At 39.7% G+C, this 18,464-nt stretch overlaps 1 protein-coding gene across 1 annotated transcript; it reads right to left on the reverse strand.

The window, feature by feature from the left end:
• Positions 1 to 2,464: 2,464 nt before the first annotated feature.
• On the reverse strand, positions 2,465 to 13,278 carry skor1a (SKI family transcriptional corepressor 1a). Its single transcript, XM_036584150.1, has 8 exons — positions 11,560 to 13,278; positions 10,458 to 10,545; positions 9,807 to 9,887; positions 9,576 to 9,644; positions 7,270 to 7,344; positions 5,988 to 6,062; positions 3,587 to 3,652; positions 2,465 to 2,757 (listed from the first exon to the last, which is right to left on the reverse strand). Exons 1-8 carry the CDS (start codon positions 13,276 to 13,278, stop codon positions 2,663 to 2,665), a joined length of 2,268 nt encoding a protein of 755 aa, XP_036440043.1. The 3' UTR covers positions 2,465 to 2,662.
• Between the last annotated feature and the right edge of the window lie 5,186 nt (positions 13,279 to 18,464).

Consider the following 18,464-nt stretch of genomic DNA (forward strand, 5'->3'; position numbering starts at 1 on the left):
CCAACTCGTATAATTACTCTCGCAACGGGATCCGTCACATATCTGTTGCCAGGGCTTTGAGCAAAGGAAATGAGGTAGTAACTTCCTTTTGGGCATCAAACATGAAGATTTGAAAGTCGTGAGAAAGACGCTGAGCAATTTGTATTGTGTACTTCGAGATAGATCCACTAGATGGCAGCATTGGATTTAGAGTAAACACAGTATTAAATCAGAGGCCAGTAAAATCTGTTAAAAGCTTTGTAGACCTCATAATGCGGTAATGCGTATACACTATACGGACAAAAGTATTGGGATACCTACACGTTACACCTACAGGAGTTTTTATGACATTCCATTTTAAATCCATAGGCCTTTATTATGGAGTTGGTCCCCCCTTTGCAGCTAAAACAGCTTCCACTCCTCTCAGAAGGTTTCTACAAGATTTTGGAGTGTATCTGTGGGAATTGTTGCCCATTCATCCAGAAGAGCACTTGTGAGGTCAGACACATTCTAGTTCATCCTCAAATGCGTTCAATGGGGTTGAGGTCAGGGCTCTGTGCGGGCCAGTCAAGTTCTTCCACACCAAACTCACCCAGCCATGCCTTTATGGACCTTGCTTTGTGCACTGGGGCACAGTCATACTGGAACAGATAAGGGCCTCCTTCCCCAAACTCTTCCCAATTTGAAAGCATACAGTTGTCCAAAATGTCTTGGCCTGCTGAAGCATTAAGATTTCCCTTCACTGGAACTAAGAGGTCTAGGCCACCACTAGGCTTTACACCACTCCATCTGACGCTTGGCATCGTGCTTGGTGATGTAGGGCTTGCATGCAGCTTCTCGGCCATGGAAACGCATGCCTAGAAGCTCCGGACGCAGTTTTTATGCTGATGTTAATGTCAGAGGAGGTTTGGAAGTTATTGTGTCAGCCTCAGCACTTGGCAACCTGCTCTGTAACTTTACGTGGTTTGCCAGTTCAGGGCTGAGTTGCTATGGTTTCTAAATGCTTCCATTTTTCAGTAATGCCACTCACATCTAATCATGGAATATCTAGGAGGGAAGAAATATTGTGAACTGGCTTGTTGCAACAGTGGCATCCTATTACAGTACCACACTAAAATTTAGTGAGCTCTTTAGAACGACCCATTCTTTCACACGTTTGCGGTCACTTACACACCTTTTTTTAGGTACACCTACCTTGTATCTACATTTATTATTCATTTTATCAGCTCCACTTACCATATAGTTGCACTTTGTAGTTCTACATTTACAGACTGTAGTCCATCTGTTTCTCAGCATACTTTGTTAGCTCTCTTTTATTCTGTTCTTCAATGGTGTGGGCCCCCACAGGACCAACATAGAGCAGGTGTTACATGGGGGGTGGATCATTCTCAGCGCTGCAGTGTCACTGACGTGGTCGTGGCATGTTAGTGTGTGTTGTGCTGGTACGAGTGGATCAGGCACAGCAGGGCTGCTGAAGTTTTTCACTCACTGTCCACTTTATTAGACATATCTACTTTGTTGGTCCACCTTGTAGATGTAAATTCAGAGATAACAGGTCATCTTTTGCCACACAGTTTGTGTTGGCCATCTTCTAGTCCTGTATCAGTGGCTTTACGTAGAACACTGTTGGCTGGATATTTTTTTTTGGTGGACTATTATCAGTCCAGCAGTGACACTGAGGTGTTTTAGAACTCCAGCAGCACTGCTGTGTCTGATCCACCTGTACCAGCGCAACACAAACAGGGTAAAAGGGGGCTAACAAATGATGCAAAGAAACAAGTGGACTACAGTCTGTAAATGTAAAACTACAATGTGGACCTATGGTAAGTGGTGTACCTAATGAAGTGACTGGTGTGTGTGTGTATTTTTGCGATGATAATTGCAATAGGTGCAAGGTAAAGTTCTGCAGCACATTAATGATCAAATGGAACTTTTATTGAATAATGAAGAAAGAGATCATTTAAATCTTGAAAGCACACTCCAAAAGTCATAGTACACAGCAGAGGAATCACATATATGGAGAATAATGCCATTTCCCAAAAGTCTGAGCTGTGTATGTGGGGAAAACGGACTAAGTGCTTGGGTCAAAATTCTTACTCTGTACACAGCAAGATGGGAAAAACGAGTGATTTAAATATGTGTGATTTAAAGGTAGATTAAATTTGGATTAGGTAGATCTCATCTTTTTTCCCGTTTAAAGTGCTTATACATATACATCTGAGAGAGCACGTCAGTGAATCAATCAGTCTGGAGCCAAACAGAATGTAAAAACACATAAATAATGAACATTTAAGAATTACAGCTTGTGAAATTCACATTGCACATCGCCACTTTATGTGTTTGTGGCATCTTAAGAAAAACAAACAGCTCTGAACAATTTCATTCTATTGTACATATATTATCATTCTATGATACATATATTTATAACAATTCAGCTATTTCGCTCTTAACCAATGGCATCCACTTTGCTGGCTTGTGGACTTCTGCAGCATCTTAATGTCCAGATAAATGTCCATTTAAGCAGAATTCACTGTTCCATCATTGTCAGGGAGGCTTGCTCATCTGCAGTTCTTAGAAAGGTCATTGTGTTCATAAGGAAGGTCTGTTTTGAATAAGACTGAGTGGGTGTTCCTTGGAGAGGTCTCTTGGTTTTGGTGGGTGTATAAAGCAGTCATGGTGCTGGTTAAGGTGGCAGTAGAGGCGGTTTAAAGGTGCAGGTCCCCGTGCAGTGGCGAGGGGTGAGCATCTTGCAGGAGAAGTGGTGTAGAGCGTCGTGAGCTTCTAGGAGAAAACAGCATTTAGTGCTGCATACAGCAGAGTGAAGCCTTGATGAATGCTCATTTATCTCAAACTGCACTGAACATACATAGTGAGACATGCTGTGCAGCAGTTGCTCTTAAAGTGGTCCTCAGGCACCCCCAGATCATCCACCTTTTTACTTGATTCCTTCAGTCTAATGGAAACAATTGGGTGTTCCAGTCAAATGATATGTTTTGTTGAATTTATAAGTGAAATAAAGTAAACACATCCTCTACAGAGAAACACTTCAGCACATTTTAATGCATTTTAATTACAATTGATTTGCTCAGTTTAACATATGGGAAACAAAGAAAACATAAAATGTGGCCTGTGCAAAAGTTATGGCACATTTTATGTTATGTGTTTTTTTCCTAATATGTTGAACTCTTGCACTAAAACGAGCAGAAAATATCATATGTAAGTTTGTACTTTGCAATGTCAATATCAACAAAACACATAATTTGACAGGGGGTGTTCAAACTTATGCAGTCATATGTTGGGAGTTGAAAATTAAGCAAATATGTGGACCATCTGGAGGTCCATGAGGTCCAGTCTGAAAACCAGTGCTGTATAAAGTAATACATCACTGATACAAAGCCATCAAGCTTACTCTAACAGATTCCAAGGTCATTTTGATGTTGTGTAGAACACAATGAAGAAATTATAATGATTTAAGAAAAGTAGCACTTGCATATTTGACATGTCTTATTTATCTGAGTTGATTTGATTTGATTTATTTGCTTTGGTGGGATTCGGGTTTCCAACTGCATGAGCTGCATATTTTCTGTTGGCCATTATTATAAATTACCTTTTAGCTTCTGCTGAATTGCATAACGAGCCTTTCTCTCTTGATCCAACTCGTTGCACAAAGTGTCTAAAATAACAAAGCAAGCAAAAAAAAAAAACAACAAAAAAACAAATAAATTAATGAGAAGAAAGAAAATCAAAATAATATAAAATATGTGTAACTCTGCATTCTAAATTAAGATTTTTCAAGTTCAAGATCAAGTCTTCTTTGCTAGTTCTCAATTATACAAATGGTTTAAAAGCTCTAACTTTGGCAATTACTTGGGAAAAAAGCCTAGTCATCTATTTAATGCTTAATCTTCCCTTAGGACCCTCCTAAAACCTAAAACTCTCAAGTGCTATTTTGTTCTTGCACAGTGCTTCACAGTTTGTCTCCAATCAAATTTGTTACTGCACAACACACTTGTGAAAAAAGCTTGTTGCAGTTGTATTTTTTAAGTTGCATTGACTCCGTACACACTCAGAAAATGCAGAACTGCCTGAACTGACCTATTTTTAAAATGAATTTAAAGGGAAATTCCACCAATTTTTCAAAAATTCTGTATGATTCAGTGGTTGAGATATGAACAAAGTCATTCAGAATGGTTTGATGTAAAATGGTTCATTTGCAGGGAAGCTTGCAGACTCAGATTTCCTTACAGTGATGGTGACAAGAGCCAGGGGTCCTAATGTCTAAAACACAGATATAGCCAAAACCACCAGTGAACCTACACAAGCTTTTTTAAATTAAATTTTTAATGTAATGTTGACATTGACAGTGCTCAATCTGAAAAAAGTAGTTTTCTTTGGGGACTATTTTTCCTTAGAACACATAACATGTATCCCCCCACCATGAAAGGTTAAAAATAAATTGAATAAAATACATTTTACACTCAAATTAAATCACAAATAAAACAATGTCTCAGACGTCAGGCAGTGTATTCATTAGCATTTCATGTAATTATGTCTGGGAGGGAGCTTTTAGAGGCATGAAACCCTTTCAGACGTCTGGTTCCTATCACCACCACTGTGAACAATGCTGACTCTGTATGTTTCTCTAGAACAAAGCATTTCACACCAAACCACTGTGAATTATTTAGTTGACATGTATTTAATTCATGTATTTGACATGAATTTATTTATGCTGGAAATTTGAAAAATCGGTGGGAGCCCCCTTTAAAGTATTAGTGTTGAAATAATGTTATCATCCCAAACATTAAATCAATCAAAGTCAATCAAGTCAAATAAAAAAGAAAGCAAGTCCACCTGATATCATGAGACACATCCCCATGTCAGTTAGGTCTGTTGTGCTTAAAACAGGACATATCCCACATTACTCAAACATTTTGAGTTATTTTTTGTTTTTTTTCATGTATTCGAACGGGTTCTTTGAGTTAAATCATTGTACTGAAATTTAGGTTAATCTGTTGCCATTAGCAACTGGAGAGACTGGCACAGAATACAGGATTTTATTGGATCCTGGCTCCATCTATGTGCACACTGTGTGTTTTTCTCCTTGTGTCACTCACCTCCTCTGTTGTCTTAACTCCTACACTTCTTCCATTAGGCGTGACCTTATCTTCTATGTTTTTGGTTGATTAACTAGCCTTGTTGTTGTTGGCTGTAGAGCAAGTTACCATACTGATACTGGTTCTAAACCACACTGACCACATTTCCAACTCAACTCATCAAAGTTTGTTGAACTTGATTTGCTATAAATTTATATATGTAACAGATCAAGTTTGGCTAATTTGCTAATTTTTGTTCTATATTGCACATTGTCTTGATTTTTCTACTTAAAAGTTTGGAAAAGGTACAAACATGCTCCTTTTTGTCTGGGACAATGAATGTTTTGTACCTTTAAAACACATTTAATGTACACAACTGGACCTTATGTACCATGTTATACCTTTGAAGGTTCATTTTGCATTGCTTGTACCTCAGGAGACTAAAATTTACCTCAACAATGTCCTTTTTTTCTAACTGTGTACAAGAAATATGCAAGTGTCACTTTTATATATAGAATCCCACATCGTCACTGTCAAAACAAAACCTTGAATCTTGAAAAAGGTGACTGAACAGGGGAACGGAAAACAGTCTTAACTTACAGTAGAGGTCAATGTAAAAAGCAACTCCAAGTTATTTCTATTGGTTCATATATCATGAAGTTTTCACTCAGTGTAAAGTTGAAATGATGTTAAAAAAAATTAGAAAAATGACAAAAAGTAAGATACAAGATTTTGTTCCAACAAATAACTTGTTTTTATATATGAAGCAATTATATATTAGCCTATGTTTATATATTTAGTGATTTTCTTTGTTTATATGATGCCTCAGTTCATCACTCTTCCACCTACACATATAGCACTCTTGTGAAGCTGTTTTTGTTTGTTTGTTTGTTTGTTTATTTCTCCTCAGCTCACCTCGCACTATGTGCAGCTGCTGCACCATCTCCTCTCTGTAGGACAACTCCCTCTTCATCTGATCCTGAAAATGATCTGTTCAACACACGCAAACACGGGCATTAAAGAGCCAGTCTGAGTCTGTCACTGCATTACTCACATACTACACACCAACACTGTGTAATTTGGGAGAATTTCACTGATTTTTCTAAATTTCTGCATAATTCAGTGGTGGAGATGTAAACATAATCATTCGGAGTGGTTTGTTGTAGAGAAATTTGTGCGCTCACATTTCTTTATGCACTCTCACAAAAATGTACCTTTCAGGGTGTAAACACTGGCAATGTGGTGGTGCCCTTCTTCAGTACCTTTAGTAGGGAACACAATTGTACCATATTCTGTTTCAATTACAGAAAGCAAGTTCCATTACCTCTTCACACCTCACCCTGACGCCAGGCTCTTTATTTTATTTTTCTATTTACTAAAGTTATGACAAGGTTCAAGTATGCCCCTTTCCCCTGATATAGTGAATGTAGTGTACCTTTAAAACTCATTTATTGTACACAATTGGACCTTAACTACCATGTTGTACCTTTGAGGGTACATTTACATTGTTTGTACATCCAAAATCACCAGTGAACCAACATGTGTCTTCTAAATTTTTGTATGTAATGTTGATAATGGTAACAGTGGGAAATTTGAGTACTATTTCACCTCAACTGGAATTCAAATGTTTGAACACCCCAAGTCGAATGACATGTTGATTTTCTAAGTGAACTCATCCTCTACAGGTAACAAACTTAACTTTCAGATTTTAGAGCACACCGTCTATTGATTTGCTGAGTTTAACATGTGGAAAACATAACATAAATTATAAAATGTGCCATAACTTTTGCACAGGCCACATTTTATGTTTTTATATTTCCCCCCCACTGTGTTAAATTCAGCAAATAAACAGTAATTGTGAATTGAAATGTGTAGAAGTGTGTTCTCTGGAGAGAATGTGCACAAAAGCATGTAATTTGGCCTGCTGTCGACAAAACTTGTGCATACAAGAATATCTAAAAAGTACCATAAAACAATATCTTGGACTTCAGCAACATATTTGCTACCATTTTTTATATTAACTTTCCACGAGGGAGCACATCTGGTTCCTATCACCACCACTGTGAACAATTCTGACTCGGTACGTTTCTCTAGAACAAAGCATTTCACACCAAACCACTCTGAATGACTGTTAATTATGCAGAAATTTGGAAAGTACGTTTTGAAGACTCAGGTGGGCAGTGAGGTCCAGTTTTACCTTTCAGACTCTGAAATTCTCGCTCCATTTTCTTTCTGAGCTCCATTTGCTCCACCAGCTGTTTCTGGAGTTCCTCTATCAGAAAGACACAAATAAAAGACCATCAGGAGCCTGTTTCAGTTCCTCATTTCCCACAGTTATCATCTTAATAATCTAATACCTTATTCTGTAAACCTATCAGCATTAACACTTTTTGGTTTATTAAATCAACTTAGAGGTTTGTAGAACTTATAAATGCACTACTATTAATAAAGTACACACTTAAAAGATTATTTTTCAAAGGGTTCTTTAGTAAAGAAAATGGTTCTGTATAGAACCATGAAAACTCAAAAAAGCCTTTGCATTATTAGAAGTTTATTACATGATTAAATGGTTCTTCTTCAAATTGATGGAACATGTGCTGTAGATGGTTCTATGTAGAACCTTTTTGAAAAGGTTTTTAAAGAAATCTCTTTTCTAAGAGTGTACTTACATTATACTTCATCTATAGAGAAACATGATGCAAGTGTTTTCACTTAATGCTCATTTTCTTTCAATAAATAAGCAAAAAGTAGAGAAATTCAGTTTTCTGCTATAAGGGCCATTTGAAATATATTCAAATGTTATTTTCAAGTAAATATATGGATCCTGTCCTGCTGATTTAAGCATATAATCTACATTTACTCCTGTCTTTTTGAAGCAAACACTCTGATGATAGCACTACATGAACATTAGCATCAAAGAACACTAATCATTTAATAGATTAATCAAGAAATTGACAACAATCTGACTTGACAACAATCAGAATCAATGAATCAAATCAGAAGCAGTGAAAACTGTTGCAGTCTCATCAACCCAGTGAAGAAACTGTTGGACAGGATCAACATGTTTGCTTTTGAATAATTATTAAATATATATTAAAGGACTCATATTGCGGAAAAGTGAATTTCACTACTTTTCTTATTTTTTAATAGAAGAGTTTGTTGTGCAAACATTGCTAATTTAAAAGCACATCATCACAGTCCATACAGTGGAAACTAAGCTGCACCTGTCCACCTGTTCAGCCCACAGCAATTTAGCTCCACCCAATTCAGTGGAAGTTACAAGGAGTGTTTTAGTTGCTTTTTGAATGGCACAAAAAGGCAGTCAGAGCAGAGATCATTTACATACAGACACACTTCTGCACATTTTAATGCACTTTTACTGTTTATCTGCTGCATTAAACATGGGGGGGGTGACATAAAATGTGGTTTATGTAAGGTTATGTCACATTTCCGATATGTTAAACTCAGCAAATAAACAAACATTAAGCACAAAAACTAAAGAAAAGAAACATTTGATATTTTAGTGTGTTCTCTGTAGAAGATGTGTTAACTTAGAGGCAGGTAACAAAAATCTGTTCATTGTATGAATGAAAATGAATTTGGACTGTTTTTGATGCAAAAAAAAACAATAACTTTATAAGTGGTGAAATATTAAAAGTAAAAAATAAAAGTTAAAAATAAAATAAAATAAAATAAAACCAAATAAAATCTATGTAGGATATGGACCTTTTGAGCTTTCTTCACTCAGTCCAGTTGATGAATTTAGCCCTGAGCTTTACAGAGAAATGAAGGACTAACTGCACCCATTTGCACTGTTCTGATTCCGTCCCATTTTCATACTTTATTCACAATCAAATCGATCAATTCAGTTTAGATTTAGTTTATTATCAGTCTGGTGTGACTAAGGGCTGAATTCTGAGAAGTGATTCTCGCTGTTTAGTCATATGATGTGACTGTTTGGAGAACTGTGTTCAGATTGGCGCTCATGCATGCATGAGGACCAAATGTAAATGTTCAGATATGGACATTAACGGGTTAATATCTCATAAATAAGTGCGAGCTTTTTAACGGATTGTCCTGTCACGCTTTCAGCTGCGTTTTACAGACAGTGATCAGTTAAAGAAAAGCAACTGCTGTCGTGTTCTCAAGCATGATATTGGAAGATAATGAGGAGCACAGCCTCGAGCGGTGTGTGTGTGTGTGTGTGTGAGAGAGAGTGTGTGTGTGTGTGTGTGTACTACAGCAGTTCAAGGACATATGTGAATAATGCGCGTGACGTTGATTTTGCTTTCTTTTCTTTAAAAAAACAAGACCAAAACAGTCATTTAGAAAAAATCAAACAGTCGTTCAGTACACGAGTCAATCTGAGAATAGAAAATGTAAAAAGGTGTGAAAACGTATATATATATATATATATATATATATATATATATATATATATATATATATATATAACCAAAACGCCTTAAACAAATAATAAATAAATAAATAAATAATCTTTACCTTTCGCCATGTTCTCAATGTTTTTCCCGATGAACTGAAATCTGCTCTCAGTCCGCAGTGCAGCGTCCACTGAAAATAAATAAAATAAAAGGGGATAATTTGAGTTTCAAATATGCAGCGATATTAATACTGAGATCAGAGAGAGACTCCTCTCAGTACAGATGAAATACAACAGAGAGAGAGAGAGAGAGAGAGAGAGAGAGAGAGAGAGAGAGAAGGTCTGATACTCACTCCCACTCTCCTTCAGCTGATCCTGACAGACCGGCTGGCCTTCACTCGCCTCCACTGAGCCTTTACTCGATCTCTGAGACTCTACAGAGGAGAGAGTGCAGAACCATCACTGCATTTACTATATCAAACATAATGTGTAATTATATAATACATAATATATAATACATAATATATATATATACGCACACACGTGTGTGTGAGTGTAATTGAATCGTCGTTAGTCGAAACCTCATTTTAAAAAGACAATATACGATGGGGGCTTGATAATATAAAAATGTTACTGAACATGATTTAATAAATGAATAATTGAATAATTTAAAAATGTCATTTAAATATTAAAACAAATTTCAACTTTATGAACTGTCACTGTTACCGTATATAAAATATGAAAATATGTTATTGTAATTATGTAAATATGTAGTAGTAGCCTTATGAAAATGGGAATATCACTGAAACTCTGCGAAAACACTAAACTACATAATTAAAACTGTGAAAATATAGTAGGCTATAAAAAGTCATTGTAGCCCTTTGAAGACATCACTGAAACCCGATCAAAATATATGTGGCTGAAACTCTATTTTTAAAAATGTAAATATGTGTTTATGATTCTGAATAAATCCCTGAAGCCCTGTGTAAGGTGTGCAGTTTTACCGTGTGCTGGTGGAGGTGGGCTGAGGGGGTATCTGGGGGCTGGAACAGGAGCAGGGTTCAAACACACAGCAGCATCCTTCTCACACACCTGCAACAGTTCAGCTCTAATTACCAACCCAGACCTTTCAGCTCAGTTCAGCTCAGTTCCTCCTCTCCTACTGCAGCCTCTTCACTGCTCAGCCCTCCAATGATCATCAGCTTTATACCACAATGTCATTAAAGCAAATTACTCAAACTGAAGCTTCAACTGGATCAGTGAAAATGACAAAGAGGGTATTTTGGCTGTGCAGTCACAGGGGAGCCTTTCCACAAACACGTCTGAGCCCTCAGGCCAGAATTACACCTGGCCAGCTATTCAGCTCCATTTACTCAATTTACTGCAATTATTCCTCTGAGGCTTTTCACCCCCCATAGACTCACTTTAATTCTGAATAGCGCTAACTTTAAAATACTGATTATTCCTTTTTAAATAATAAATAGAACTCACAGGAAAATTACTATGTTTAAAAACACTGTTTTTTACACTGAATATCAACCATTGAAAACACTAGATGTCTTTAAATATTTATGGAAAATACTAATAATCAACTTAATTACTAAACATAGACCTATAAATGCTTTAAACAATAATATATAATAAATATATGTTGATTTTATTCTTTAAATAGGCTCCTCAGTATATCCGGCTGTACATATTGCTTTTAAATAGTAAATATAATTAGCTGAAAATGACTGATTATTCTTTTAAATGCTAATGTAATGCAAATGTCACAATACTGATTGCCTTTAAATACTAAATATTATTACTTAAAAATACTGATTACCTGATTATGGCTGAAATGCTAATGGAAATACTCAATATTAAATATTAGTATTTAAAAACACAAATACAAATACTAATACATACTACTAATAACCCTAATACTGGTTGTTTTAAAATATTAAATATGGAAATGACTCATTATCCTTTTAATTAATTAATTTATTTATTTATTTATTTTTGATGGTGGTGGTGAGGGTACAAATGTGTTCCCAGAACCTACTGCTAGCGATTTTCCACTTCCACGCTCGTCCACCTCGTCTCCCACCCCTTATTACCCACCTCGCACGCGGGGCTGTCTCTGTCCGGTCCGGTCTCGCTCCCCCTGTCCTCCTCCGTGGATTCTGGCTCTCTGGGCTCCGGGCTGCTCGCGCTCCTGCCCTGTGGCTCTTCATCTCCTGCCCGGTTTGAGGTTTGTCCCAGCGGGCTCTGATGGAGCTCCTCCTCGTCCGGCGCTCTGTTGGACTCCACGTCCACGTCCGGCTCCTCCGTGCTGTCCACGTCCGGAGACACCGACCTGTAGCTGGAGCTGGAGCTCGCGAGCTCCGGGGACAGGTGTCCGGCCGGCGGTCCAGCGACGCGCGCCTCTCGGTGGCCGTACAGCTTGGCAATGCTCTCTGCGTCCCTCAGCACGGGCCTGAAGGCGGACACGTGGCTCACGTGACTGTCGCGAGACCTCACCTCCTCAGCGGACCTGTCCTCGTCGGCCCAGCGCTCGCGCTCTCCAGGTGTGCTCCTTCCTCCTCCTCCTACTCCTACTGGTACTCCTCCTCGCTCACTCTCGCGCGCCTCCACCGCCAGCTCCGCGTGCGCTTTGGTGCGCACCTGCTGGTGTGGATAAGCGGGCACGTGCAGGCCGCCCGCCGCGGGCCAAAACACCGGGAAAGCCGGGTAAAGCGCCGTATCCTTGGCGCCAGGCCAGAACGCAGCCGCTGCTGCCGCCGCCGCTGTAGCGGCCTTGTGCGTGTCTCTCGCGCCACCGTCTTCGCCGCCAACGCCGCTGCCCTCCTTTTTCTGGCACGCGCCGAACGTGGGGAAGCCTCCGTACGGGTGCGGGAAAAAAGGCGCGTGCAGCTTGTGCAGCGCGCCGAAGCCTTTGCTGGGCAGCGGCACCAGCGGGTAAGAGGGTGCGCGCACGCACGGGATGGGACGCTCGTCGTCCGCGCCGCCGCCACTACAACGCGGCGTTTTGCGCGCGAGCTCCGGGGAAGCGCCTCCGCCCCCGCGCGCCGTCAGCGGAGAGGCCGACTGGGACCCGCTGAGCGGAATCGTCCTCTTCCTGCTGCCGCCATTAAACATGGCCTTGACGTCCTCCCACGCGTGGCACACGTGCTCCGACGAGCCCTTGTCGCTCAGTCTGAGGTGGCGGCGCCACGAGTTGAAGTTGGCCGCGTCCGGTTGCGTGTACTTGGAGTCGGGCGCGCGGTGCGAGTGGAAGATGAACTTGTTGGGCGAGAAGTACATGCCGCAGTGCGCGCACTTGATGCACTTGGCCCGCGAGCTGTTGTAGCGCGCCGGGATGAAGCTGCCCCGGCAGCCCCACGCGCAGTCGTGCGACACGTCGAAGGCGAAGTTCTCGGGCAGTTTGGGCGGCGAGTGCGCGCCCAGAAACGACTTGCACAGGCGCTCGGCCTCGCGCTTCGTGATCATGCCGCAGCGGCGCGACGACACGGGCATGGCGCCCGCGCGACGCAGGATCTCCAGCTGCACCGGGGTGCACTGCACGCACGTGATGCCCAGCGCCACGCGCCGGTTATGGATCTCGTTGTAGCTGTAGTTCTTCAGCAGCGTGTTGGAGATCTGCGCCAGACACAGGCGCTCCTGGCCGTCGATCAGCAGGGACACGATCGGCACGCCGTACAGACACGTCTCGCTCACCTGGTTGGCTTTCAGAGAGGCGCCGCCGCCACCGCCACCCGGGAAAGACTGCAGCTCCGCCGGGGGCCGCGGGGAAGAGCCGGAGTCCCGGACCGCGGGCAGGGGCGAACTCAGAGACTCCATGAGTGGAGATCTGGAGGAAATAGATGAGGGAAATTAGCGAGGAGAGAGACGGAGGTCATACAATTTACATCAAGAAATCTAGATCTGTGGCCTATGAAAAATTACTGTATGACTAAAAACAAGAAATGTCTGGAAAAAAACATTAAGATTAAAAAAGGTAACTTTAGTAAAAGAACAACGAAGAAACATTGTGTTTATTTATCGAAAAATTAATACGAAATGAACAATATGTACGTGGAAAAATCAGCATAGAAATGAATATAAACAGCATGTATTGTCAAGAAAATAAAAATAAGAGACAGCATCAGGAAACATATTTTTAAAATATCTATATTTTAACAGGTTTATCCCATTTTTAAATTTTTAATCTTGATTTGTACATTTACGTATTTATTTTGGCTATTTTTTAGCTAATGATTAGAGTCATGTTATTATTATTATTATTATTATTATTATTATTATTATCGACAATAATAATAATAATAATAATAATATTTTTTATCCAAGAAACAAATCACAGTCACAGTGCCTTTCAAAATCGGTGATATTTCAGATCAAAAGAATCATATCATAATTAAAGTCATTTTAGCTTGAACCTGAAATCACCACGTTTATGTTTTTGAATAATAATTGAAACAAAAATATTCAGATAGACTGAGGCAGCGTCACGATCATTTTATTTGATTTATTTTTTGACCTTTTTCATTGCCTGTTCGATTTGTTATTATTGATATCCTGATTAATATCTTGTGTTTGATTGCTGTAACTGATATTTAAACTGTTTTGCGTTGCTATTAAATATATAAACGTTGTGCGCGATTGATATAACTGATATTCAGTCTGTAGTTCGTAAATATTAATTAAATAATTGATGTGCATTGGCATTACTGATACAGACTCTGAATTTAATTACTAATAATGATATGCTATAATTGGCTGGTATTAATGAAATAAAGACTGTCTCTGATTGGAAATGTTGATATGAAGTTTGTGCATGCTGTACAGTGAGCAGCTCGCGCTCTGTGATCAGCAGCTCGGGCCCGTTACTTAAGGGCTTTTAACGGAGCTAATGGGTGAAAGAGCAGAAGGGAAAGAGTGTCTGAGCCTCGCCAATGAGCTTAGTCAGGGAGAATAAGCCCTGCTAATGTGCTTTGTGTGTAATTACACGGCCTGTGTCGCAGTGATCTGTTAATAAAACTCCGAGCTTTAATTCGCTTTTGGCCCACAGAAAATGTTCTGCTGCTCTGTCACCGGGTGGCATCGCAGACTGTTCGGAATTTGTCTTAAACAAGCTTTATTCGCACTGACGCCTCAGCCCTGATCTCTTTCAGCTTTAACCGTGACGCATATGGACAGAGATCTCACTGTGGCTGTGATGAAGACAGTTAACCCGCAGTGTTATAACTCAGTCTGTTCACGTCACACTCAAACACAGTAACGGCAGGTAAAACACTCACCTTTATCTGAGGAGATGAAGGCAGAGCTGGATGACTTTGGCTGCTCCAAATGCTTATAAACGCGTCCAGAAATGTCCAGATCTGCTGATCCCCCTCTCTCTTTCTCTCTCCCTCTCCCTCTCCCTCTTCTCCGAGTGTGTCACAGTACAGCGCGCATCTCCGTGAGCTCAGCGCTCGCGCCGTGTGTGTGTGTGTGTGTAAGAGTGTGTGGGAGACCCGTGAGCACGTGGCAGGCCGAGAGCTCGCGCGCGCCACTTCTTATCAGACTGAGAGCTCGCGGTGTTTAGGAGGAGGGAGCAACCAAAATAACAATGATGGCAAAGAGAAGGCACACCCACAGAGAGCCTCTTAACCATTTAGAGACAGAGGAGAGAGGGAGAGAGAGAGAGAGAGAGAGAGAGACACAGAGAGAGAGAGAGAGAGAGAGAGAGAGAGAGAGAGAGAGAGAGAAGGGGAGAGAGAAGGGGAGAGAGAGAGAAGACAGAGAGAGAAACAGTGAGTGAGGGAGAGAGAGATAAGACAGTGAGAGAGAAATACAGAGTGAGGGAAAGAAAACACAGGCAGAGAGAGAGAGAGAGAGAGAGAAAGAGAGACAGAGAGATGGAGAGAGAGGGAGAAAGAGAGAGAGAACAGAGAGAAACTGTGTGTGTGTGTGTGTGAGAGAGAGAGAGAGAGAGAGAAGAGAGAGAGAGACAACAGAGAGAGATGAACAAAGAGAGAGAAAAAACAGAAAGAAATAGAGAGACCCCCCATACACACACACACACACACATATATATATATATACATATATATATATATATATATATATATATATATATATATATATGTACTTTATTTTAAACAAAACATTTTATGTTTAATGTTTAATATGAAATATCTATCCATCGATCTATCAATCTATCTATTTAAATAACAAAGTAAATATTAGTTATTATAAATGATTTAAAGCATATTGTAAACATTATACATGATATTGAAGTTTTATGATTTATATATGTTTACAATATGATGTAAATAATTTATAATAATATTTACTTTCAATTATTTAAAACATTGCATATAAACATCATATGAAATATATAAAGCAGAGGAGCTGAGTGGTCGTGCTGTGATTATCCTCCTTTAAACGCCCCACACAGTCCTGACTTCCTCTTCAGTGAATCAGAGTCCATCCTACAGTAAAATCTCCTGTGTGGATCCTGTTATTAAGCGCTGATCAGATAACACGCCCCCCAGTTAAACTCTGCTGTGGGATTTTGCCCCCAGAACCCTAAAACTCCTGCGGCCACTGTGTGGGGCTCCACCCCTGCAGGCAGACGGGGCACTTTTATTTACCCCCACAGGGCAGAGAGAGCGAGTACACACCGAGCCACAGCACAACACCACACACAGGCGGAGAGCTGAAACACTATACACCCATATTAACTATTTACAGCCCCATCAATGCCCCCCAGTTAACCCCACTGAGCCCCGGAGCGCGCGCACTCACACAGCCATCTGCAGCTTCAAACATTACAGTGGAAAAACTGTTCCTCTTTGAGAAAAGCGTGGAGGACTTTAGCAGAGTAACATGAGAGCGCGCGGACAAACAACACAGGCTACACACACTCATTACACATGCACACACTCCACTGAACACAGAGGAACAAACGAGCCTGAGCCAAACATAAAACACACTGTACTCATGTACAATTAATATTTTTATATTTATGATATACATATAATTAAATATACAATTACACGTATTTAAAAAACTGTTTATTAGATTCTACGCTGAGTACTGATTATATTTATGATATGAATGAACAGTTATTTTGACCGAGGCTATGTGCGTTGTGTTCGGTTCAGTCTGAGTTAGTGCAGAGAGGGTCTGTCATTTAAACTCGCTGTAATTAATCACTCTGTCCGGCGCTGTATTTAAACATTTAGCCTTTAATCAGACCGCAGACACTGATGTTCAATACAGAGCCTAAAGCTGTGAGCCGCTAGATTACATTAAACTTTAAACTGCACTGTAAAGCAGCACAAGAACAGCAATGATGAATTCTTACAAAATGTGCAGAATTTACTATCACTATATTTTGTTATTATACACTATATGTATTGTTATACATAATTATTTTGTATTCTGGGCCATCAGATAAAGGCGTAAAGTTGTTTTTTGTGTGTTTATATATATATATATATATATATATATATATATATACGTTCATATATACATTTATGTATAGTTGCATGCACACGCAGTTATAAAACTAACTAAATAAATAATTTAGCTATTAAACGTGCACGAATGAGATGCTGTATATAAGCCCATTCATTTTAAAAAATGCTCATTTTTAGTGGGAAGTCAATGTAAGGCTGTATCAGTCAGGTCATGTCATCACCTCATCTTACCGTTTAGTACTGTTTCCTATTATTTGTCGCATGACGCCTGAATTCACATGGATACAGCACGCGCTCACACGCGCTCACACATACACACACACACACACACACACACACGCTCACACACACATTTTATTTTTAGTTTATATTAAGTTGGGCTGTGTTTGGTCTCAGAGTCTGTAACTCCGCTGAGTCTGTAACTCCTCGCTCTGTCTGTGTTTGAGCGCTTTGCTCGTTACTGTCTGTGTTACAGTGTTAAAGTGTGTTAAACAGCGTCTCAGTGTTGAAGATGAAGGAGAAACTTTAAGCCGCGCTGCCGAGAAAGAGCAGCTCTAATTTCCCACACAATAATTACAATTTCAGTCCGTAATTATTCCCCTTCCTCTGAATTATTCAGAGCTAAAACTAACCCACCGCGAGAGAGAGAGAGAGAGAGAGAGAGAGAGAGAGAGAGAGAGAGAGAGCACACAGTCCTTTTTTCTTTTTTTCTTTTTTGTCAAGTACAAGCTTCATCAGATATTTTTTTCTTTTCATTTTGTTGTTTACTTACTGTTGGAGTTTCACTGAATAGCTGAAGGCAAACTGACTTAATAAGCTCACTGACTGTATCTCCACTGATCTGTCAGTGCGCTCTGAATTCCCTTCACTGACTCTCTACATTTACCGCGTTATAAAGTGTCCAGTGTGTCATTTCTTTCCTCTTTTTCCTTCATAAATAATGAGTAAAGATCCGTTGCCTTTGTTAACACGCTGTGACATGCTTTTAACTAATCAATGGCTGTTTTTACTCAACATTGAATCAATATGATAAATATTGTGTTTCAGAAACATATGCTGTTATTCAGTAGATATCGCGTTACACGTCCCTGAATAAAGCCAATTAGAGACACATTAGACCAACAAAGGGGTGGATAGCATGACAAAGTACAAAAAGAAAAATTATTAATTTGGGCTGTTTATGGGCCTGTTATAACATTATAATTAAGATTTAGTTCATCAGCTGTTCCGGAATTCAGGCTGCGAGCGACTCAACTAACGCTGCGATCTCAAACAACGTGATTAAAAACATGTTTTATTTGCATATATAGGATGTAGCCGATATAAAGAATGATTAGGATGGAAATATCGATTCACCATCCAAGGTCTGGTCTTCATTATGATGTAATCACGGCTTATTAATTATAACAACGGGCATTATGGGCCTCATAGATAGATAGATAGATAGATAGATAGATAATTACCTTTTGAATTGTCTTAGTCTATATCTATATGTATCTTTATGTATATATACCTTTGAGATCAGGGCTTATTTATGTTTTTATATTTAAGCCTTAATAA

Source organism: Colossoma macropomum, unplaced genomic scaffold (genome assembly GCF_904425465.1).
Source record: "Colossoma macropomum unplaced genomic scaffold, Colossoma_macropomum, whole genome shotgun sequence".
Taxonomy (NCBI): Eukaryota; Metazoa; Chordata; class Actinopteri; order Characiformes; family Serrasalmidae; genus Colossoma; species Colossoma macropomum.